The 23,722-nt window shown below is 46.0% G+C and overlaps 1 protein-coding gene across 1 annotated transcript in view; it reads left to right on the forward strand.

Moving 5' to 3' along the window:
* Positions 1–23,722, forward strand: part of LOC117510012 (whirlin-like) — a 274,252-nt gene that overhangs the window by 211,843 nt on the left and 38,687 nt on the right. The window contains exons 6-7 of the mRNA XM_034169619.1: positions 5,216–5,401; positions 6,343–6,534. Coding sequence (XP_034025510.1) covers positions 5,216–5,401; positions 6,343–6,534 — 378 coding nt within the window. The remainder of the gene's footprint in view (positions 1–5,215; positions 5,402–6,342; positions 6,535–23,722) is intronic.

Here is a 23,722-nt window from a genome sequence, read left to right on the forward strand (position 1 = left end):
GTTAAGTCTTCAATTTCCATACCATAAGTCAGAACAAGATCTAAAGTATGATTAAAGTGGTGGGTGGACTCATTTACATTTTGAGCAAAGCCAATCGAGTCTAACAATAGATTAAATGCAGTGTTGAGGCTGTCATTCTCAGCATCTATGTGGATGTTAAAATCGCCCACTATAATTATCTTATCTGAGCTAAGCACTAAGTCAGACAAAAGGTCCGAAAATTCACAGAGAAACTCACAGTAACAACCAGGTGGACGATAGATAACAACAAATAAAACTGGTTTTTGGGACTTCCAATTTGAATGGACAAGACTAAGAGTCAAGCTTTCAAATGAATTAAAGCTCTGTCTGGGTTTTTGATTAATTAATAAGCTGGAGTGGAAGATTGCTGCTAATCCTCCGCCTCGGTCCGTGCTACGAGCGTTCTGACAGTTAGTGTGACTCGGGGGTGTTGACTCATTTAAACTAACATATTCATCCTGCTGTAACCAGGTTTCTGTAAGGCAGAATAAATCAATATGTTGATCAATTATTATATCATTTACTAACAGGGACTTAGAAGAGAGAGACCTAATGTTTAATAGACCACATTTAACTGTTTTAGTCTGTGGTGCAGTTGAAGGTGCTATATTATTTTTTTTTTTTTGAATTTTTATGCTTGGTGGTCTTGGAGCAGGCACCGCACAATAAAAATGTTCCATTAAACAACTCCATCCAGGAACCAGAATCTGGTGAAACTGAGGAACAGGAGAGATGTAGCCCAACATTTAGATAGTGATGGAGAATAGTGCCACCTAGAAGAGAGCAGCCTCATGTGCACTTTTACAAAATGATCTGATTTGTATTTGTGTCCTATCAGGAAAAATATGATTTTTAAAGAAATGCTTTTTCCTACTGAGTATAGTTTGTATGAATTAACGACTCATACTATGTAGTAGCCACAGTAAATATAAAGTCATATTTTCACATTTGCTGCAAATTCTGTTACAAATATACCCCACATGGATCCACTGAGACAAACACATCTGGAGCTGCCACTGGGGGAGAGAAGCTGCAGAGAGGTGTGTAAGACTACAACTCTGCTTCCTGGTCCCAACCCTGGATAGTCACGGTTTGGAGGATTTAAGAAAATTGGCCAGATTTCTAGAAATGAGAGCTGCTCCATCCAAAGTGGGATGGATGCCGTCTCTCCTAACAAGATGTGGACTGTGGTGTCGGGTCTGTCCAGAGCGGAGTAAACCTTCTGCAGCAGATATATTACAGCATCATCCACACCTAGACGGGCTGATATGCAAACTGCAGGGGGTCTTGTAATGATCACACCAGTGGTCTAAGGCAGGGGTGCCCAAGTTCAGTCCTCGAGATCTACCTTCCTGACACTCTTAATTGTCTCCCTGTTCCAACACACCTGAATCCAATGAAAGACTCATTGACTCATTAAAAGCCTGCTAACAAGTCTTTCATTGGATTCAGGTGTGTTGGAACAGGGAGACAACTAAGAGTGTCAGGAAGGTAGATCTCGAGGACCAAACTTGGGCACCCCTGGTCTAAGGTGTGCCAGGACCCATCTCTCCATCACTTCCATAATGTATGCGGTCAGTATTATTGGCCTTTAGTCATTAGGAGTCACAGGATGCCCTTTCTTAGACACTGGGACGAGGCAGGATGTTTTCCACAGCACTGAAACTCTCTGAAGGTGAAGGCTCAGGTTGAAGAGATGCTGGAGTACTCCACAGAGCTGGCTGGAACACGCTTTCTGCACCATACCATCTGGCTGATACCATCTGGTCCAGCAGCTTTTTTCTGGTTTAGCCTCTCCAGCTCTCTCATCACCTGGTTGGCTGTGATATGTACTCTGGTCCGAGGCACTGAAGACGTGGCAGATTCTGTGGTGGGTGGAAAAGGTGTAATGAGGTGTCTGCTGCAGGAGTTGGTGGAGGGCTGTGAGGGGGACCTGGGGTTATTATTACTCAGAGGAACAGGTGGGGAGTCCTGGGGTGGGGTGGTCGAGTTGGAGTCAGACCTGTTGAAAAACTGATTTAGCTCATTTGCTCGAGGGATGCTCCCCACCCCAGCGGTGCCCCCACCTTTCCTTAGCCGCCTTTCCTCTGGAGGACAAACTGGTGTCCTGTCCAGATTGAACCCCACCTCACACCCTGTGACTGCTGGGATAGGCTCCAGCTCCCCACGACCCCTGGGTTGGAGTAAGCAGTTGAAGATGAGTGAGTGGGTGAGAAGCTTCATCTGAATCAGATCTGAGGGTAATTATAATCTCCATCTCACGTACAACAGTTTTAAAAAAAAGATTTTTATGTCGAACTGATCATCAAAGCTGATCTCAAAATCAATCAATCAATCAATTTTTTTATATAGCGCCAAATCACAACAAACAGTTGCCCCAAGGCGCTTTATATTGTAAGGCAAGGCCATACAATAATTATGTAAAACCCCAACGGTCAAAACGACCCCCTGTGAGCAAGCACTTGGCTACAGTGGGAAGGAAAAACTCCCTTTTAACAGGAAGAAACCTCCAGCAGAACCAGGCTCAGGGAGGGGCAGTCTTCTGCTGGGACTGGTTGGGGCTGAGGGAGAGAACCAGGAAAAAGACATGCTGTGGAGGGGAGCAGAGATCGATCACTAATGATTAAATGCAGAGTGGTGCATACAGAGAAAAAAGAGAAAGAAACACTCAGTGCATCATGGGAACCCCCCAGCAGTCTACGTCTATAGCAGCATAACTAAGGGATGGTTCACAGTGAGTGAGTGCACTTAGAGCCACCCAGCCATTAGATGTATTTTATATTTTTTAGGATACCTTAATTCCCTGCACTGGTAACAATAGAGGGTTTGTGAGTGAGTGAGTTCGTCCTTCATAGCCAGCTTTTGTAGACAGTCTCAAAAACAATGAATTCTGTCATCTTGTAACTCACCAAATTAAAATAACTCATTATGAGGGCAAACCCTATTGCATCTGGAGAAGCTTTATACACATCAATCAAAGCAGCAACTTTGTTTGCCTGCGCAAGTTCCAGTAAACATGTCTGCCACCTGCTGTTGAGTCAAAACACTGCACCAGAATATTTCCAAATGTGTTTGGAACATTGTTCCAAGGTTTAGATTAAAAGTAAAACATCACTATGTTGGCAAATACTAGATGAAATATACAAAAGTATGGGAAACAAAAAACAGAATTAAACAATAGATGGAATGCGTGGCTGGGAATGGTGCAAAAATTCATCAACTGTACCTCAAAATTGTCCCGTCTAAGTCAGAACTCTGTTCTTGAATATTTCAAAACCCATTTCAAACATTGTTCTGCACTCCATAGCAACAGGAAGACATCTCTAGCTGCGCTTTAGCACATTTGTTGCTTGTTTGCCATTTTATACCAAAAATTTAAATTAAATCATTGATGACAAGTTACAAAAGCTGACATCCTAAACTGCCTTCTCAGATTCATCTGTTCATGTCAATCCCACGTGTCATCCTTGTATAGCAAAAATAATTGGCTTTGCGGTTGCAGTACTTTCAGTGGGATCTGTACAGACCGTCACATTCCTGCTGAGGTGATCGTGTTGGATGCATCACTCTGAGCGTTTAGTGATTCTGTTGTGCTGCACTCTGTCAGGCTACGTATTAACACAGCGGCCCTCAAAGAAACGCAGTCACCCGGTTGCCCTGGGAAACCTTATTTCACTTGATGACTTCATTCAATTTGTAGCCCAGCTAAGCTCCTCTTATCTGATACAATCACAGGTAAGAGCAGGTTAGTGTCGGAGTCGAGGAGACGGTCATTCCCTCTGACCTCAAGCTTCTTTCATGACGTCCTCACACACTGAGTCGATTCTCCAACTTGTCTGTGATATGCTCAAGGTCAAATTCAGTCTGCAAACTGTCATATAAAAGCAAAAATCCAGCAAAATAAGAGCCTCTCTTCTGCATATCTTCTCCTCCTTCTTCCACATCGAAGTTTTACAGCCTTCACGTGTGCATTTTTCATCTTCACAGAGAATAGCTTTCTCATTAACGGCCGTTCACAGTTCCATTTGTTATCTTGTTTTGACTTTAGCCGTGTGATCAGAGCGGCCGTGCATCCTCACGATGAAGTGCCTCATGCTGAGGCTTTTAGAACGTTATTCACAGAAAAAATATAGTGGAAGTGGAAATCTTGCCAGTGACTCTTTCACACAAAGACTTTTACAGTTGACTGAGGTTTTTGCCTCCCTTCACCTGTTAGAAGTGACTTTTCATGAGCTAAATTAGATGTCATCAAATGTCAGGAGGATGGATTTAGTTCATACACTCGAATCGAAGATTTGTTTGTGGTGTTGTCAAGCTTTTTTAAAATTTTTCAGCTTTTTTGGCTTCTGAATCCTTTTTCAGATAGTTTTCACAGAACACTGGTTATCTCTGCTGTGCGCAATGTGTCCTTGATTTTTGGCACTTGGTTTCTGACTTATAATTGGAAGACAAACAGGCATAAAATTGGAACCACCATCCAATTTTGGTGCTGTAAGTAAATCCATAACAGAAAAATGAGAGTCATCGAGGCAATTTTGATTGAGATATAATGCAAAATGTACAGAAATTGGGCTTTTCAATATTAAATTCAAATGTCCACAAAATCCACAATTCGGATCAGATTCTGATCAATCTTTGTCAGGTTCCCATATGAGAGCGATTGGGGCACGTTTGATTAAGATGTAACATAAAATATACATTAAGTGAGGTTTTCAATGTTAAATTGAAATGACCACAAAATCTGTAACCTCTATCAGATCTGGATAACATTTTGTCAGTTGTGCTGATCCTACAAAACACTCTTAAATATGAAACAAATCTGATCTTTTTTGACAGAGTTATGAGTTTTTGAAAGTTTGTTCAATGTTAAAGGATAGGGATTTTTCCAATATGTCAACATTTTTCCTGACTTTGACCTTTGACCTATGGCCTTGAAAATTGATTCAGTTCTTGCCTGTCAGGATATGAATCTTCAGTAAAAATGTCATAAAAATATATGAAAAATTGTGAGCTCCAGGCTTTTCAAAGACAGCCAAACAAACAGGGATGAAAACATTACCTCCGCCAACTGGTAGTAACCCAAACTGAGGTGTTTATGGTCGTAATGATGGATGCAAAACAATACGGACTCACCCTAAGGTGCTCTGCATTTTCACTTCTCGTTCCATCTTCATATGTCAATTTGTCTGTTCAGTCGGCAGTGTTCCGGACCGTCGGCCCGCCCGTCACCCAAGTATCTCTGGAGGAGCAGGCATACATGCTGCTAACAGAGCCGGAGAGGCAAACCATGGCCTACTACCTGCAGGAGTACCAGCATGGACACATCGGCGTAGAGCCGCTGACCATGGCTCTGTTTGAGCTCTTCAACACTCATGCAAAGGTACCTGCTGCTTAAATTTGATGGACACTCTTTGCAGTGCATGTCTCACTGAGACCCACATCCTCCTGACTTTAATGATCTTAAAACTTCATGCAGGCCCTTTAAGTGGATGTCACCCCAAAGACATTTTGAATTGGTCCAGTTAAAGCAATGTTTCCTCAAAGGCATTTTACACATTAATATAGCAGCCAGCAATTATTGTCTATGTAAATATGTGGCTTAATGGCATCCTGTGCAGAAAATAATGCAGCACTCCCTCAGTGCTCTGAGCTTGTTTGCACAGTGAAGTGCTACTTTTTTCATTGTTATGAAGAAAACAATGTCAAATATGCCAGATTATCTTCACGTATCCCATGAACTTTGCACAATAGCTTTCCAGTTACTTTGACTTTTAGCGATCTAAAGGATCATATTTGATCCAAGATCAGTACATAGGACTCCCAGTGGTTTAGCACACATTTGAACCATGCATTTGCAAAGTTTACATGATAGTGTGAAAAACAGTTTTATCATCACGGTGAAGTGTTTAAAGTAATAATTGTTTAAATCTCACATAGCTGCAATGAAATCAAGGTAGATGTTTGTTCATGTTGATGGAGCGTGTTAAAAGCAGACAGCCTCTGCAACCTTAGCTCAAGGCAGCTTGGTGCAGGCTCGATGCACATACTCGTGCCATCCTAAAATCAACATGAGCAGAGTTAAGGTGGCTGGCGGTCCATTGAACTCCTGGAAGAAAAAAAAAAAAAACTTTTCCCTGACTTTTGCTGAGTGGTGCATATGTATGTTCAGAAAGCTATATTTGTCTCCCCTTAAATTTTGCTGATCTGAAAAATTATTCAGTCCATTACAAAAATCTTTGAGTTTTGTAATCCATTGCACTGCTGTTATCTGAACATGTCATCTTTCTTGTGCATACTCTTATCTTGTCAACTTGCCTGTAGCTTTCCATGCTGTCTGAGGTGAGAAGTTTGGTGGCTCCACATGATCTTGAGGTTTATGATAGATTGGTGTTACACCGTGAGCGAGAGGCCCACCAGGTCTGGCATGAAGGATTGGGAGTTCTGCAGCCACAGAACCACTGTGTCCACGCAGAGACCATGACTCCAAATGCAGCACATACGACCACATCAAAGGTAGGCTATAGTTTACTGTTGCTTTTTTTATTGGAATATTCCACTTTGCCTTGCGATTTGGTCTTATCAGGATGGCATTGTGGTTCTTTTCACAAGATAGTGGACCAGGGTCAAACACATACTAATAACTGCCACTTTGTCACTCAAACAAGGCCTATTAATGCTCATATTATCAATGCCATATGGTTTCTGGCTGATGGATTTGAGGTGTGATTCATTGACTTTAGTCATTAGTTTTACTCTTTTAGATGGATTTCTTCCCCCCCCTCTGCTCTAGTAGAGACATCTAAGTAATGACGTAAATTTTGTTTATTAGCACCTTTAAAGATACAAATCACAAGATGCTTCACATCAAAATAAAATAGAGAATAAAACAAACAAAAAAGACACAAATCAGTAATAGGAATCAGCAATATGTAAGTTAAATTAAGACAGAATTGATAAAATGTGACTCGAACGAGCATTTAAAAACTCAACTCAGCCTTTATTTCTAAGGACCCCTTCACGCATAGTGCGAATTTGGTCAATTTGCACAGAAAGTGTGCATGAAGCAGGAATCGTGTGCAAAATATGTAATTTCGTAGCTGCCTCTAACGCCTCATACACCTGTTGCTGCAACTTTTTGTGCACACCAGCAGCTGAAAGACAGAGTGTGCGCTGTGCGAGCCAATCAAACTGTTGTGTGGGCCGCTGAAGAGGAGGTACTGCTGGCCCACCACCACCAGAGGGCGCCCTGCCTGGAGTGCGGGCTCCAGGCACCAGAGGGCGCTGCCGCCTTATGGGAGTAGCCTGGGTGACAGCTGTCACCCATCACCAGACACAGCTGTTCCACTCAGCACAGAGGTATATCAGGAGGACGGCGTCTCCACCTCAGTGCCGAGATATCGCCTTACGTTAGAGGTAACGATTCTCTGCTACATTATATTGTCTCTCTGAGTTTTGCAGAACAGCTGACTACTAAAAGATAAGTACTCACCTTTCTGCAGTATTGACGTGAGGTGGAGTCAGCTTCTTCCCTCTCTGTGTACTGGGTGCAGCCGCATCCACACCTGTGTGTTTGTTCTCTTGCCAGCAGTACCGGATCCGACGAGCGGAGGCAGCGGCCACCTGGGAATTCGGGACTTGGCGGTTCCAGTATTTCCAGGGTTCGGTGGCAGGGGAAATCTGGGTGGTTCCGGCTCGACTTGGACGGACGTCTCCTACCTTCGAGCCTGCCCACACGACACCAGTGGAATTCGGTGTAAACCCAAATTGTCAATTGTTGTATTGGTTGTGCACTTTCACGACAGTAAAAAACTTGTTATTTACTTTCTCCATTGTCCGTTCATTGCGCCCCCTGTTGTGGGTCCGTGTTCCAACACTTTCACAACAGGATATCTCGGCCACCGTCATAGACCCCGAGGGGCGTCAACCGGCTGTTGAACGGCCAATGGAAGACCAAGGCGCGTCGGCGGCTTCGGGAGGGGTAATCGGTGAGTTGCAGCGGATCCTCACCGCTTTCACCTCTCGGATCGATTTAATGACCGAGCAGCACGTTCTCCTAAACCGCAGGGTGGAGGCTCTCGCCGCACAAGTGGAGGCGCGCCCTTCGGGCGCCGCTGCGGCTCTCCCTCCCGAGGACCCTGCGCGTGAAAGTGACGTTCCACTGGTCGTTCAACGGTCCCTTCCTCCGTCCCCAGAAGCATACATAAGCCCCCCAGAACCGTACGGAGGCTGTGTGTAGACGTGCGCGGATTTTCTGATGCAGTGTTCGCTCGTCTTCGCACAGCGTCCCGTGATGTACGCGACTGATGCTAGCAAAGTAGCTTATGTAATAAATCTGCTTCGCGGGGAGGCATGCGCTTGGGCTACAGCGCTCTGGGAGCAGAACTCACGGCTCCTTCATACATACGTTGGGTTTGTACGGGAGCTCAGAACGGTGTTCGACCATCCCAACAGAGGAGAGTCCGCTTCAACCGCGCTACTGTCAATGAGACAGGGGCGTCGGAGCGCAGCTGCCTATGCAGTCGCCTTCCGCATCGCGGCGGCGAGATCCGGCTGGAATAGCACTGCCCTCCGCGCCGCCTTTGTAAACGGACTGTCATTGGTCCTAAAAGAGCACCTGGTGGCGAAGGACGAACCGCGGGATTTAGACGGGCTCATCGATCTGGTCATACGACTCGACAACCGGTTAGAAGAACGCCGTCGGGAACGAGGCGAAGGGCATGGCCAGGCACGCGTCGCCCCTCTCCCTTCCGGTTCCGATCGAGTTCCGCCTTCCCCACGCTCCACAGCCCCTGCGCTCCGTGGGGTCACAGCTCCCCCTACTGACGAAGCTAGGGACACGAGTAGGGCAACATTTAGGGCACCAGATGCACAGAGGAGATGGACCCACGGAGCGTGTCTTGTTTGTGGTTCAATAGAGCACCATGTGAGAGACTGCCCCGAGCGGTCAAACACCAAACGCCCGCCCCTAGAGACTGGGCCAGGGGTGGGCCAAAACATTCACGTGGGACACACCCACATTGCTACACGACTCCCAGTCACGATCCTGTATGAGGATTCAACCCTGAAGGCCCCAGCACTGGTGGACACGGGCTCTGAGGGGAATCTGCTTGACAGTAGATGGGCCAGGGAGATAGGGCTCCCTCTGGTGGCTCTTACCTCGCCTGTGCAGGTTCGGGCACTAGATGGCTCCCTACTCCCACCAATCACGCATAAGACACCTCCAGTAACTCTGGTGGTGTCAGGTAACCACCGGGAGGTGATCGAGTTCTTTGTGACTCAGGCCACCTCCCGTGTGGTTTTGGGGTTTCCATGGATGCTAAAGCACAATCCCCGGATCGATTGGCCGTCCGGAGTAGTGGTTCAGTGGAGCGAAACCTGCCATCGGGAGTGTCTAGGTTCCTCGGTTCCTCCCGGCTCCCAAGCTAAGGAGGAGGTCCGAGTCCCGCCCAATCTGAAGGCGGTGCCGGCGGAGTACCATGACCTCGCTGACGTGTTCAGCAAGGATCTGGCTCTCACGCTTCCTCCCCACCGCCCGTATGATTGTGCCATTGATTTGGTTCCAGGCAGCGAGTTCCCGTCCAGTAGGCTGTACAACCTCTCACGGCCGGAGCGTGAATCAATGGAGACCTACATCCGGGACTCATTAGCTGCCGTGTTGATCCGGAATTCCACCTCTCCGATGGGTGCTGGTTTCTTTTTTGTGGGTAAAAAGGATGGCGGGCTTCGTCCATGCATTGATTATAGGGGGTTGAACGAAATCACGGTTCGCAATCGATACCCGTTGCCCCTGTTGGATTCGGTGTTCACCCCCTTGCATGGAGCCAAAATCTTCACCAAACTTGATCTTAGGAATGCGTATCATTTGGTTCGGATCCGGAAGGGAGACGAATGGAAGACGGCATTTAACACCCCGTTGGGCCATTTTGAGTACCTGGTCATGCCGTTCGGTCTCACTAATGCTCCCGCGACCTTCCAAGCATTGGTAAATGATGTCCTGCGGGACTTCCTGCACCGGTTCGTCTTCGTGTATCTGGACGATATACTCATCTTTTCCCCGGATCCTGAGACTCATGTCCGGCATGTCCGTCAGGTTCTGCAGCGGTTGTTGGAGAACCGCCTGTTTGTGAAGGGCGAGAAGTGTGAATTCCACCGCACTTCTTTGTCCTTCTTGGGGTTTATCATCTCCTCTAACTCCGTCGCCCCTGATCCGGCCAAGGTTGCGGCGGTGAGAGATTGGCCCCAACCTACAAGCCGTAGGAAGCTGCAACAGTTCCTCGGTTTTGCTAATTTCTATAGGAGGTTCATTAAGGGCTATAGTCAGGTAGTTAGCCCCCTGACAGCCCTGACCTCACCAAAAGTCCCCTTCACCTGGTCGGATCGGTGCGAAGCCGCGTTCAAGGAGTTGAAACGGCGCTTCTCGTCTGCACCAGTTCTGGTGCAGCCCGATCCTAGCCGCCAGTTAGTGGTTGAAGTGGATGCCTCAGACTCAGGGATAGGAGCGGTGCTCTCCCAGAGCGGGAAGACCGATAAGGTCCTTCACCCGTGTGCCTATTTTTCTCGCAGGTTGACCCCCGCTGAACGGAACTATGACGTCGGCAATCGGGAACTCCTTGCTGTGAAAGAGGCCCTCGAAGAGTGGAGACATCTGTTGGAGGGAACAGCCGTGCCATTCACGGTTTTCACTGACCATCGGAACCTGGAGTATATCAGGACCGCCAAGCGGCTGAACCCCAGGCAAGCCCGCTGGTCACTGTTCTTTGGCCGTTTTGACTTCCGGATTACCTACCGTCCCGGGACCAAGAATCAGAGGTCGGATGCATTGTCCCGGGTGCACGAAGACGAAGTCAAAACGGAACCGTCGGATCCCCCGGATCCCATCATCCCGGAGTCCGCTATCGTGGCCGCCCTCACCTGGGACGTGGAGAAGACCGTCCGGGAGGCCCTGACCCGTGTCCCGGACCCCGGAAACGGACCAAAGAACAGACTATACGTCCCACCAGAGGCTAGGGCTGCAGTCCTGGACTTCTGTCACGGTTCTAAGCTCTCCTGTCACCCAGGGGTGCGAAGGACCGTGACAGTCGTCCGGCAACGCTTCTGGTGGGCATCCCTGGAGGCCGACGTCCGGGACTACGTCCAGGCCTGTACCACCTGCGCCAGGGGCAAGGCCGACCACAGAAAGACCTCAGGGCAGCTACAGCCACTGCCCGTGCCTCATCGCCCCTGGTCCCACATCGGTCTGGGCTTCGTCACGGGTCTCCCGCCGTCCCAGGGAAACACCGTCGTCTTCACGATAGTGGACCGTTTCTCCAAGGCGGCCCACTTCGTGGCCCTCCCGAAGCTCCCAACGGCCCAGGAGACAGCGGACCTCCTGGTCCACCACGTCGTCCGTCTGCATGGCATACCATCAGACATCGTCTCCGATCGCGGTCCCCAGTTCACCTCACATGTCTGGAGGAGCTTCTGCCGGGAACTGGGGGCCACGGTCAGCCTCTCGTCTGGGTACCACCCCCAGACCAACGGGCAGGCAGAGCGGGCGAATCAGGAACTGGAGCAGACACTTCGCTGTGTGACAGCCGCGCACCCGACGGCCTGGAGTACCCACCTGGCCTGGATCGAGTACGCCCACAACAGCCAAGTGTCATCAGCCACCGGCCTCTCCCCGTTTGAGGTGTGCTTGGGGTATCAGCCCCCCTTGTTTCCGGTGGTTGAGGGAGAGGTCGGTGTGCCCTCGGTCCAGGCCCACCTACGGAAGTGCCGTCGGGTGTGGCGGGCCGCCCGCTCTGCCTTGTTGCAGGCCCGGACGAGGGCGAAGAAACATGCAGACCGGCGGCGAGCCCCGGCCCCCAAGTATCGTCCTGGGCAGGAGGTCTGGTTGTCCACCAAGGACATTCCTCTACAGGTTGACTCACCAAAACTCCAAGAACGGTACATCGGACCTTATAAGATCCTCAAGGTCATCAACCCCGCCGCAGTGAGGCTCCAGCTTCCGGCCTCACTGCGGATCCATCCAGTTTTTCATGTTTCCCGGATCAAGCCTCTTCACATCTCACCCCTCTGCACCCCGGGTCCGGCGCCGCCTCCTGCCCGGATCATCGACGGAGCACCGGCTTGGACTGTCCGCCGGCTCCTTGATGTCCGTCGGATGGGCCGGGGTTTTCAGTATCTGGTGGACTGGGAGGGGTACGGACCCGAGGAGCGCTCCTGGGTGAAGAAGGGCTTCATCCTGGACCCGGCCCTCCTGGCCGACTTCTACCGTCGCCATCCGGACAAGCCCGGTCGTGCGCCAGGAGGCGCCCGTTGAGGGGGGGGGGTCCTGTTATGTGGGCCGCTGAAGAGGAGGTACTGCTGGCCCACCACCACCAGAGGGCGCCCTGCCTGGAGTGCGGGCTCCAGGCACCAGAGGGCGCTGCCGCCTTATGGGAGTAGCCTGGGTGACAGCTGTCACCCATCACCAGACACAGCTGTTCCACTCAGCACAGAGGTATATCAGGAGGACGGCGTCTCCACCTCAGTGCCGAGATATCGCCTTACGTTAGAGGTAACGATTCTCTGCTACATTATATTGTCTCTCTGAGTTTTGCAGAACAGCTGACTACTAAAAGATAAGTACTCACCTTTCTGCAGTATTGACGTGAGGTGGAGTCAGCTTCTTCCCTCTCTGTGTACTGGGTGCAGCCGCATCCACACCTGTGTGTTTGTTCTCTTGCCAGCAGTACCGGATCCGACGAGCGGAGGCAGTGGCCACCTGGGAATTCGGGACTTGGCGGTTCCAGTATTTCCAGGGTTCGGTGGCAGGGGAAATCTGGGTGGTTCCAGCTCGACTTGGACGGACGTCTCCTACCTTCGAGCCTGCCCACACGACACCAGTGGAATTCGGTGTAAACCCAAATTGTCAATTGTTGTATTGGTTGTGCACTTTCACGACAGTAAAAAACTTATTTACTTTCTCCATTGTCCGTTCATTGCGCCCCCTGTTGTGGGTCCGTGTTCCAACACTTTCACAACACAAACCCTCTCATGGCAGTTGTCGGCCAAATTCCAGCTGACAGACATGAACATCTAACACCGCTCGCATGGCACTTAGAAAATGTGTGGCCATTCGTATCACAAAAACAGTCTGCAACTGTCGAGCTGGATGTGAAATTTGTCTAAGTGCCCCATGACTGTGAAATTGCCAAGTGCACATGTGGCGTGCCAGAATGTCAGCTCCCCCCACAACACGTGTGCGTGCTCACCCCCCACAGGCGAAGCATCTCTCATCTGATCACAGAGTGACATCTTGGTCACTCTGCGCTGACAGGACAGGGGGTGTGGCTGGCTGCCCACAGCTGTTGGGACATCTCGGTTCTGGACATCACAGCTCAGCACACGTCCCGTGTTTTGACGGACACACATGTGAGTGTGCTTATGTGGAAATACATAAAAAAATATACTGTTTATCTGCCTGTTGATTTTACCCAATTCATGCTGCAGTTAAAAGACAGTGATCATAGCACAGTGGTAAAGTTTCCGTCTGGTAATCATAGTGTGTGGGTTTGAATCCCGTGGCATTTTTTTTTTTTTTAACCAGGGTTATTTAACGGTCCCTTCATGACTGTATGTCTGTGACAATGGGTCATCTACAGAGGAACGGATGAATCACATTTGTATTGCCCGCTTGATAAATGCAGTGTTTTTATATGGTGTGTGGGTTTGTTTCATTTTAAATACTGTATGTCCATCTCCTTCCTCATATCAGGCAGGTTCCCGCAACTTTCACAGGATTGCGATCGTAAATCAGTGATAAAGTTTCTGACTGGCAATCAGAGTTTTTGAAAAGCTCGGGTTTGAGTCCCATGGGTAGCATGTAATTTTTATTTTTATTTTCAACAGCTGCATGATGTGGTTACACATCGCGCAGCTGCTGGCAGTGTGTTCCCGCATGCACGAACCATCACACTGGCATCGTGCACTCCTGCCCGTCGGTGCAATGTTTTGTGGATCGATCATACGAGCTGTTTCGCCACGAGTCACCCTGGAGTTTTACGTATCCACACGATGTGTGAAGGGGCCCTAAAGCACGTTTAAAATGACAGCAGTTGACCAAAATGCTGTACATAATTACAAATGAATCTTGATGAAAAAAGATGACTCTTCAGCTGCTTTTCAAACAAACCTACTAAAGTCACAGATGGTAAAGTGGACTGAGGGTCCAGAGCTGAACCTCTCCCCTGCCCCTGTTCCCTTCTTCCACCACCTCCTTCTGTGTGCAGCCCGAATGACGGCTTCTCCTCCCCAGCAGTCCCCTGTCCTCCATCCCCATCATGCTTTGCCCCATCCTTGGACTGGCAGAACATGGTAATCAATGGAGATCTGCTGTGTGGAGTTTCCCTCATATCTTTTTTACAGGATTGTTTCTGCAAACGCTTCCGTGGATGTCCACATTGGGGTTGGACACTTTCTCATTCAGCAGCAAGCAGAGGCACTTGCAAAAAAACAAAATAGAGTGCAAGCCCACTCCCACACCATGACATGAAGGGTTGACAGAAAACTGCTCTCCACAAATGAAACAGTTTTTTGTTTCTTTGTTTTGTTTTTTGCAAGTGCTCGTCCCTAAGGGCCCCTTCACACATAGTACGAATAAGTACAAATCAGGGTGAATCACGGCGGAACAGCTTGTATGAGTGAACCACAAAAACATCGAGCCGACGTGCAGGTGTGAATGATGCTGCTGCGACAGTTTTGTGCACGCAGGAACACAGTGCAAGTAGTTGTGAGATTTGTAACCACATTGCACAACTGCTGTGAAAATATAAAAAAATAAAAAACTACATGCAACCACAGTATTCGAATCTGCAATTTCCAAAAGCTCTGATTGCCAGCCAGAAACTTTACCACTGAGCTACCATCAGTGTGCTGTAAAAGGTGCGGGAAAATGCCTGAAATAAACAAGGACATGGGCAAAGTGCACTGTGTCCGACCGCTGCAGCCCAGCACAAAGGTGAAAGATGTTTTATGTATTTCCACATGAGGACAGCAGGCAGAGACACGTGCCTCATGGAGGAATGTTATAAGTTCATGTCCTTCAAAACATGGTACATGTTCTGCACCTGGGACGTCCAGGAGCACAGATCACAACAGCAGCCGCTGTGAGCAGACACACCCCGCCCCTCTGTTCAGTGCCCAGACCAATGTGTCTGTGTTATGTGGTCATTCATTTTCGTTATTTGTTATGTACAACCCCAATTCCAGTGAAGTTGGGACATTGCGTAAAATGTAAATAAAAACAGAATACGATTTGCAAATCCTCTTCAACCTATATTCAATTGAATACACCACAAAGAAAAGATATTTAATGTTCAAACTGCTAAACTTTGTTTTTGTGCAAATATTTTCTAATTTTGAAATGGATGCTTGCAGCACGTTTCAAAAAAGCTGGTACAGTGGTATGTTTACCACTGTGTTACATCACCTTTCCTTCTAACAACACTCAATAAGCATTTGGGAACTGAGGACACAAATTATTGAAGCTTTGTAGGTGGAATTCTTTCCCATTCTTGCTTGATGTACGACTTCAGTTATTCAACAGTCTGAGGTCTCCGTTGTCGTATTTTGCACTTCATAATGTGCCACACATTTTCAATGGGCGACAGGTCTAGACTGCAGGCAGGCCAGTCTAGAACCCACACTGTTTTAGTACGAAGCCACGCTGTTGTAACACGTGCAGAATGTGGCTTGGCATTGTCTTGCTGAAATAAGCAGGGACGTCCCTGAAAAAGACGTTGCTTGGATGGCAGCATGTGTTGCTCCAAAACCTGGCTGTACCTTTCAGCATTGATGGTGCCATCACAGATGTGTAAGTTGCCCATGCCATGGGCACTAACACACCCCCATACCATCACAGATGCTGGCTTTTGAAGTTTGCGCTGGTAACAATCTGGATGGTCTTTTTCCTCTTTTGTCCGGAGGACACGACGTCCATGATTTCCAAAAACAATTTGAAATGTGGACTCATCAGACCACAGCACACTTTTCCACTTTGCGTCTGTCCCTTTCAAATGAGCTCAGGCCCAGAGAAGGCGGCGGCGTTTCTGGATGTTGTTGATGTATGACTTTCGCTTTGCATGGTAGAGTTTAACTCGCACTTGTAGATGTAGCGACGAACTGTGTTAACTGACAATGGTTTTCTGAAGTGTTCCTGAGCCCACGCAGTAAGATCCTTTACACAATGATGTTGGTTTTTAATGCAGTGCTGCCTGAGGGATCGAAGGTCACAGGCATTCAATGTTGGTGTTTGGTCTTGCCGCTTACGTGTAGAAAATTCTCCAGATTCTCTGAATCTTCTGATTATATTATGGACAGTAGATGATGAAATCCCTAAATTCCTGAATTGAACATTGAGAAACATTGTTCTTAAAATGTTGGAGTATTTTTTTTCATGGAGTTGTTCACAAAGTGGTGATCCTCACCCTATTTTTGCTTGTGAACGGCTGAGCCTTTTGGGGATGCTCCTTTTATACCCAATCACGATACTCACAATTAGTGTCAGTGTGTGGTGTGTAACATAGGGACTATTAAATTCCAAACATAAGCAAGATGGACAAATGAATGTACATTGGACAACATTTTTGATGTGGCTTAATAAAAGAAATGGTCAGATGGACACAGATTTCTGTCCCACAGCAGCATGAAGAAATGAACAGTGGATTTGTGCAGGAAACCCTCAGCTTGTAGTGTGTAACATGAGGACTGTTAAAGTCATAATCAAGATGGACAAATAAATGTGCGATGGACAACATATTGCTTGTTATTTGACATTGTTTGGAGAAAGGAAAAAAACTGGTAGATAACTGGCCCACAACTGTTACATTACACTAAATGAGTGCATTTGATATTATCAGCACTTTAGTTTGGGATTTTGGTGCATAGCTACAGTAGCGGTTGTTATTATTATTATTAATGATAATAACAGTAATAATAAATAATAAAAAATGCATGAAGTTTCTCTATATATCTCAGGAAAAAAAAAACTATAGAAACACATCCATGCAGTCACATAGTAGTTAATTACACACTCCCTCTTTTGAGATGATTGACACTTTTCTCTCAGCTCTATCTTGACCCACTAGCTTTGTTGAATGATGTCATAGTGATTCTTCCACATCAATGCGCAGACCTCATTCTGCTGGACTAGACGTCCCAGCAAAATAACCAAAACTTTTAACACCATTTGGAATGATTTTCGACAAATTCCGCTCCTGTCCTGGATTTGGCTCTGGGCGGTGGGGCGGTCGACCGTTTCACACTTCATAACAGCGTGGCGGTGATGGCGTTTGCCATGACACACCATATGTCTGTGTAATTGTCCGTACTGTGTAGCTCATTATAATGGTTGTGAAATTACAAATCCTTCACTTTGTTCCTCAGTGAGAAGTGGTGAGACGTATTGTCATTATGACACACCAGTGTCCCATTCAGTCGATGTTTCTCTGCAAGCTGGCTGTGAGACATCCATTTAGAATGGCCAATATCTGTAATTAAGATAACTAAAAATATGATAGCATGCCAAGGATTGTGTGTGTGTGTGTGTGTGTGTGTGTGTGTGTGTGTGTGTGTGTGTGTGTGTGTGTGTGTGTGTGTGTGTGTGTGTGTGTGTGTGTGTGTGTGTGTGTGTGTGTGTGTGTGTGTGTGTGTGTGTGGTCGGGGGATTTGGAGCGTGTGCTCAAACAGAGGGTGCCAAGCTTAAAAAAACAGAGGGTGTCAAGCTTAAAAAACTGTCAAGGACAGACAAAATAACTCTGCTGGATACAAATTAATTCTCATGCAGTCGATTTGATGTGTATTGTTATTCTGTTTTTAATGAATTATAATCTGTTGTTGAAATGCTTGAGAGTGACATGAATTACAGTGAAATGACAGGACTTGTCATCGTGGACGGCTTCCTCTGGACCCTCTTTAAAGGCTCCTGGGGGCCACTTTCAGGACCGTTGCTCTCCAGCAATGCCGTGATTGACGCTGAAGCCTTGAATGGCTTCAGATAATTCAGCTGCGAGAGAAAAATGTGCTGAACTGTCTTTCAACTGCTTGCACTCATTGTGTGGAGAAAATCCATCCATCTGGCATCTCCATTAAGTAGGATAAAGTAAACCACGCTAGGTTGGTGCAAATTGCATTGCTGCAGCATACAGCGCTGGAGTACTTCATGCTACCCCCCCCCCCCCACCCCTAAATGACAGTGGTGAAACACTAACAGTTGTCTAACAATCCATTGCAATGACATGTAATTTGTTTCACACTTAAAAAAAAAATCAACATGGGTGTTGTTGGTTTTTATGTTACATGAACGTAAGTTTAATGTTTTTGACTTTTATGGGTGAACACATTTAAATCATGTAGGTTTAACAAAACATGCAACAACTTAAAATTTAACTTGCTCATTATGGAAAGTAATTCCACCCAAGTAAAATGTGTTAACGGAGCCAGAAACAATTTTGCTGAGTGACCTATATGTAGATTTGTTTGGTCAGCATGATGAATTTGCGTTACTGTTACTTAATTACCATGAGTCAGACCAGTTAGATTTGTAAGGGTAAATGTAATAACAACAACAACAAAAAAAAAAACTAAGTCCCTTTGGCTGCTCACTTTGTTTGTGCTCAGGGTCGCCACAGCAAATCCAAGGTGGATCTGCATAAATTGTGCTGATCCAACACAGCAAAGTTAAGTTAACATGTAACGGTACTATTTTAAAAGTAGTTGTAATGACCTACAGGGCAGGGTTGGTGGCCAAATGGTTAGTGCACTTGGTTTCACCACAAAAGGTTCACGGTTCAAACCCCACGTCTGTGTCAATGAATGTGGAATCAGGAAGGGCATCTGGTGTAAAACCTGTGCCAATTCAACATGCAGATCCACCTAAGATTCGCTGTGGCGACCCTGAGTGCAAACAAGGGCGCAACTGAAGGGACTTACTTTTTTATTTTTGTTACATTTACCCTTACAAATCTAGTTGGCCAAAACCATGTTAATTGAATAACAGTAACTCAAATTCATCATGTTGACCCAACAAATTTACATTTAGGTCTACATTTACCTTTTCAAATCTAGTTGGACTGAACCATCATAATTAGGTAACAGTAACACAAAGTCATCATGTTGACCCAACATATTTACACTTAGGTCACTCAGCAAAATTGTTTCTGGCTAGATTAACGCATTTTACTTGGGTGGAAATACTTTACATAATTTTTTATGTTCACTGAGCAAGTTATTTTTTGAGTGCATTTGGAATGTTTCTGTTTGTCTTTAGCAGCTACACATTAGCAGTTAGAAATGTGCATTAGTGACAGAAGTTAATAAGACCATCAAATAATCAAAATGCAATGTTTGAAAAATACTTCAAATAGACTGATGGTACAAGAGACAGACATTGCACTGTGCCATACTTTTCTCCAGTCTCAGCTGCAGAAGACTTCACCTCCTCCGTCAGAGTTGTCTTGGTGGTTCCCCTCACTTGTCCCTCTGACAGTAACTCGTTTCCTGAAAACTATCTGCTCCACATAGATTAACCACACCATCTGTATGTCTTAATGATTGATGTAAATGAAGTCCAATACACATCCACTGACTTGGAGACGTCCGTATATCACCCACAAACCCGTCTAAATTAACTGGCTGTGAAAGTGATGATTGAATCCTTGTATATGGAATTGTGTTCATTTGTCCAATTACTTGTACTCTCAAAAAAGGTAGACAGTGTGTGTCTATAAATGACTGTTATTCTTGAATAGTTAATGTAATATTTTCTGTTTAAGATGAAAATCTGCATGACAAGCACATCTTGATTGTTTAATTTCAACTTCATTCTTCTTCTACTTCTTTCGACTGCTGTCCTTAGGGGGCTCCACAGCAGATCACTTGTTTCCATCTCACCCTGTCCTCTGTATCTTTCTCTGTCTCACCATCCACCTGCATGTCCTCCCTCAGCACATCCATAAACCTTCTCTTTGGTCTCCCTCTTCTCCTCCTGCCTGGTGGCTCCATCTTCAGCATCCTTCTCTCTATATACCCTGGGTCCCTCCTCTGCACATGTTCAGACCATCTCAATCTCTCCTCTCTGACTTTGTCTCCAAACCGTCCCACCTGAGCTGCCCCTCTGATATGTTCATTCCTAATCCTGTCCATTCTCATAACTCCCAAAAGGAATCTCAACATCTTAACCTCCGCCTCCTGTCTTTTTGTTAATGGCACCGTCTCTAAGCCATCCAACATAGCCGGTCTCACTACTGTCTTGTAGACTTTTCCCTTCGGCTGTTGCTCTGCATTGTGTTGATGTGTTGACTCCTCCCACTCGCTTCCCTCAGGATGGGAACTCACAGTCTCCGGCATGGGAGGTGGAAGCTCTAACCAAAAGACTAAAACCCGGTGTCGCCGACCGAACGGTCCCCCCTAAAAATCGGTCCGCCCTGCCTTCACTGCGCATGTCTCATTTCTGTGCATCAGCCGCGGTTCACAGATTATCACCTCATTTCTGCTTCAAACTGCACTCCAGTCATCATCTATCTCAGTGACAGATATCTGAAGCTTTTGCACAACAATCATTTCCACATAAATTCAGCATTATTTCATAATAAAAGATGGGGAAGCGATCAGAGTGCCACAGCAACACGTTTGACTCTGACGTGCTGCAGTGCCTATGTCATTTTGGAGCATCAGCAGCGATTCAGTAATTATCGCCTCGTTTCTGCTTAAAACTGACTTTAGAATGATTTAAGAGATTTTACTTTTACTTTGTCATCTGATGGTTAATAATCACATTATTCCCTTTGATGGCTTTGGGTGTAGAGAGTCCATCTCAGGGAAGCTGCTGTCGTCCAAAATGACACATGCGCACTGAAGGCAGGTCGGCCCAATTTTTAGGGGGGGGGGGGGGGGGGGGGGGGACCGTTTGGTTTGTGACACCGGGCTCTGGCCCTGTGGCCAGAGAGTTCTTTTAGGTCTTGGGGAGTGATGTTGACTGACTGCTATTGCACAAAAACTCCTGCTGGCCTCTGTCACACAGCCTCACCACTAGATGGCACTAAATCCTTGACAATGTAGCTTTAAAGCTGTACAGCAAAACTGGCAAAAATTATTTTCTACTGATGTCCAAGGATAATAATGTAGCTTTATTTTTAAAATGTGTTGCAAAATTATAGCTAATTTTAAAAGAACAGAATTTATTTTGGTGGCGAGATTCCATAGCTAATATTTTGTTTTATTTTTAATGCCATCTGGAGAAGGAAGTGAGTGTGCGCAATGCATGAGGCTTTGAAATTACCGGAAGTTATCTTTGACCTTGTGTGATGCACCTATACAGGGCGTGCACGCTAAGACCCATAAGATGTCCTTTAAATCACTTCAGAGGTGTTATCTGGTTTAAAAAAAAAACAGCGTTTTTGGATTTAGAAGTGTTTATTTCTCCCTAATTTTTGGATCCCTAATCCATGTTGGATTATTTTGTTCGAGCAAGCAGCCATCTGATGTCACCATGCATCCTCTACAGTGGTGGGCACAGCTAACCAAAAAACTTAGCTTTGATAACAGATAATCAACTAAATGAAAAGTTATCTTTCATAAAGCTAAACCAATAAACCACCCAAAGTTTTCTTGGAAGCTACAGCTAACCAATAACTTCCAGTATTGTCTCCGGTACACTTGTAACTACTAACAAGCTGATTTTGAGTTTTAACACCACCATCACTTCTGGTAGCATCAAAGGCGACAACAGACCCAAACAATGAGTCAGCACTTCTGTCTTTGAGCACCCTACCCCCTTCTGGAATCTCCTGTTTACTACATACATGTAGCAGCAAAGCAGCTGAGAGAAGCAGTGAAGCTAAACTCTCTATGCAATAACAGTGTCGCCGTGAGGTGGAGGTCCTGGAAAATAAAGCAGTGATGACTTATGGTTTTTGATTTATAAATAAAATTAATACCGAAAGAATAACTCCATTCATGTCAATTCTGTCATTTGTACAAAGTTAAAATATAACATATATCTTTTAATTTTAAATAATGCACTAATTCTGAAATTTTGTAACAAACACAGACAGATGCCAAAGGGATTATGGGTAAAATGTGACTCCGCTAACACTGATTGGTTGACTCATTCATTCTATGTAAAAACCAACATGTTAATGTGAGGTGTGTGTTGGTGTTTACATGCTTTTGTAAAATATGCCATTTTTTATTTGTAAAAAAAAAAGGCATTTGCAAAAAGCCAAGTTGTAATTAGACAATCATCTGATATAACCGGTGTCATTAAAACTTTCCTTTTTGCTAAAGCTTATAGTTAGGGCTGGATCAGGTGACCCTGAACCATCCCTTAGTTATGCTGCTATATACGTAGACTGCTGGGGGGTTCCCATGATGCACTGTTTCTTTCTCTTTTTGCTCTGTATGCACCACTCTGCATTTAATCATTAGTGATTGATCTCTGCTCCCCTCCACAGCATGTCTTTTTCCTGGTTCTCTCCCTCAGCCCCAACCAGTCCCAGCAGAAGACTGCCCCTCCCTGAGCCTGGTTCTGCTGGAGGTTTCTTCCTGTTAAAAGGGAGTTTTTCCTTCCCACTGTAGCCAAGTGCTTGCTCACAGGGGGTCGTTTTGACCGTTGGGGTTTTACATAATTATTGTATGGCCTTGCCTTACAATATAAGGCGCCTTGGGGCAACTGTTTGTTGTGATTTGGCGCTATATAAAAAAAAATTGATTGATTGATTGTTTGATAATAAATAGAACACTGCCATCTACTGGTGCCCAGATGCTCAGTACTTAGGGCGAATACTACCATGAACACCTGGCCAGTAGATGGCAGTAGAGACTGTGAAAACTTGCCAAAACAAAATTCCAGGTAATCCGTGTCTGCTACGTTTAAGATGCGTGGAATTTAATAAACGCAAACTGAATTTCAGACATCTTATATATGTGGAACAAAGATGACAGATAGTGTTTGACATAAGCAGGACTCTAAAGGGCAAACAGGAATCGATTGCAATGATTCCAATTGAAAATAAAGGAGAAGCAACCTGGGCTTCTTCTGGCAACACAATAACAACGTCTATAAACCCAGAGAATATATTCATGAGAGATTTAGGCACAATATACAAAGGGTTTAATGCTGTTGTCCATGTGGAGCCTGATCAGAGCATCTCTGTTGTGTGTTGGGGGGTGTGGCTGGATGTTTTGGTGTTCTTTTCTTTTCTTTGCTCCTCAGGTGGCATGGAAACTGATTTGTCTGTGGAGAAGGTGCTGGCTGAAGAATCCTCACCCTCATCAACATCATGTGAAGCACCTGTGACTGGTGCTCACATGCAACCTTAAAGACTTTCAGCTGAAGCAGATAATTGGATGGCGTTCTGCTTTTAAGGCATGTGTGATTCAAGCAGAACTGCCGGGAACTCTACCTTGTGATGTTCGTTTGTGAGACGCTGAGGACCGCACCTGGGTTTGACACATCGAGCCGTGAAGCAAGGAAGGGTGAGGACACATGCTGTCAGCACACATTAAAGGTAATTAAGTATTTGACTAATTGTTGATAGTAACTTGGTGTTTTGTTACACAGTATACTTGAATTGTGATGAGAATTGTGCAGTTTGCTTCTCACTGCTGTGGCGTGCAGGATAAGTGATCCTCCACTTGTTGTGAGAAGCTGCTCATTTGCATAAAGATAGAAAGTACAGAC

This window comes from Thalassophryne amazonica, chromosome 5 (assembly GCF_902500255.1).
Source record: "Thalassophryne amazonica chromosome 5, fThaAma1.1, whole genome shotgun sequence".
Lineage (NCBI taxonomy): Eukaryota > Metazoa > Chordata > Actinopteri > Batrachoidiformes > Batrachoididae > Thalassophryne > Thalassophryne amazonica.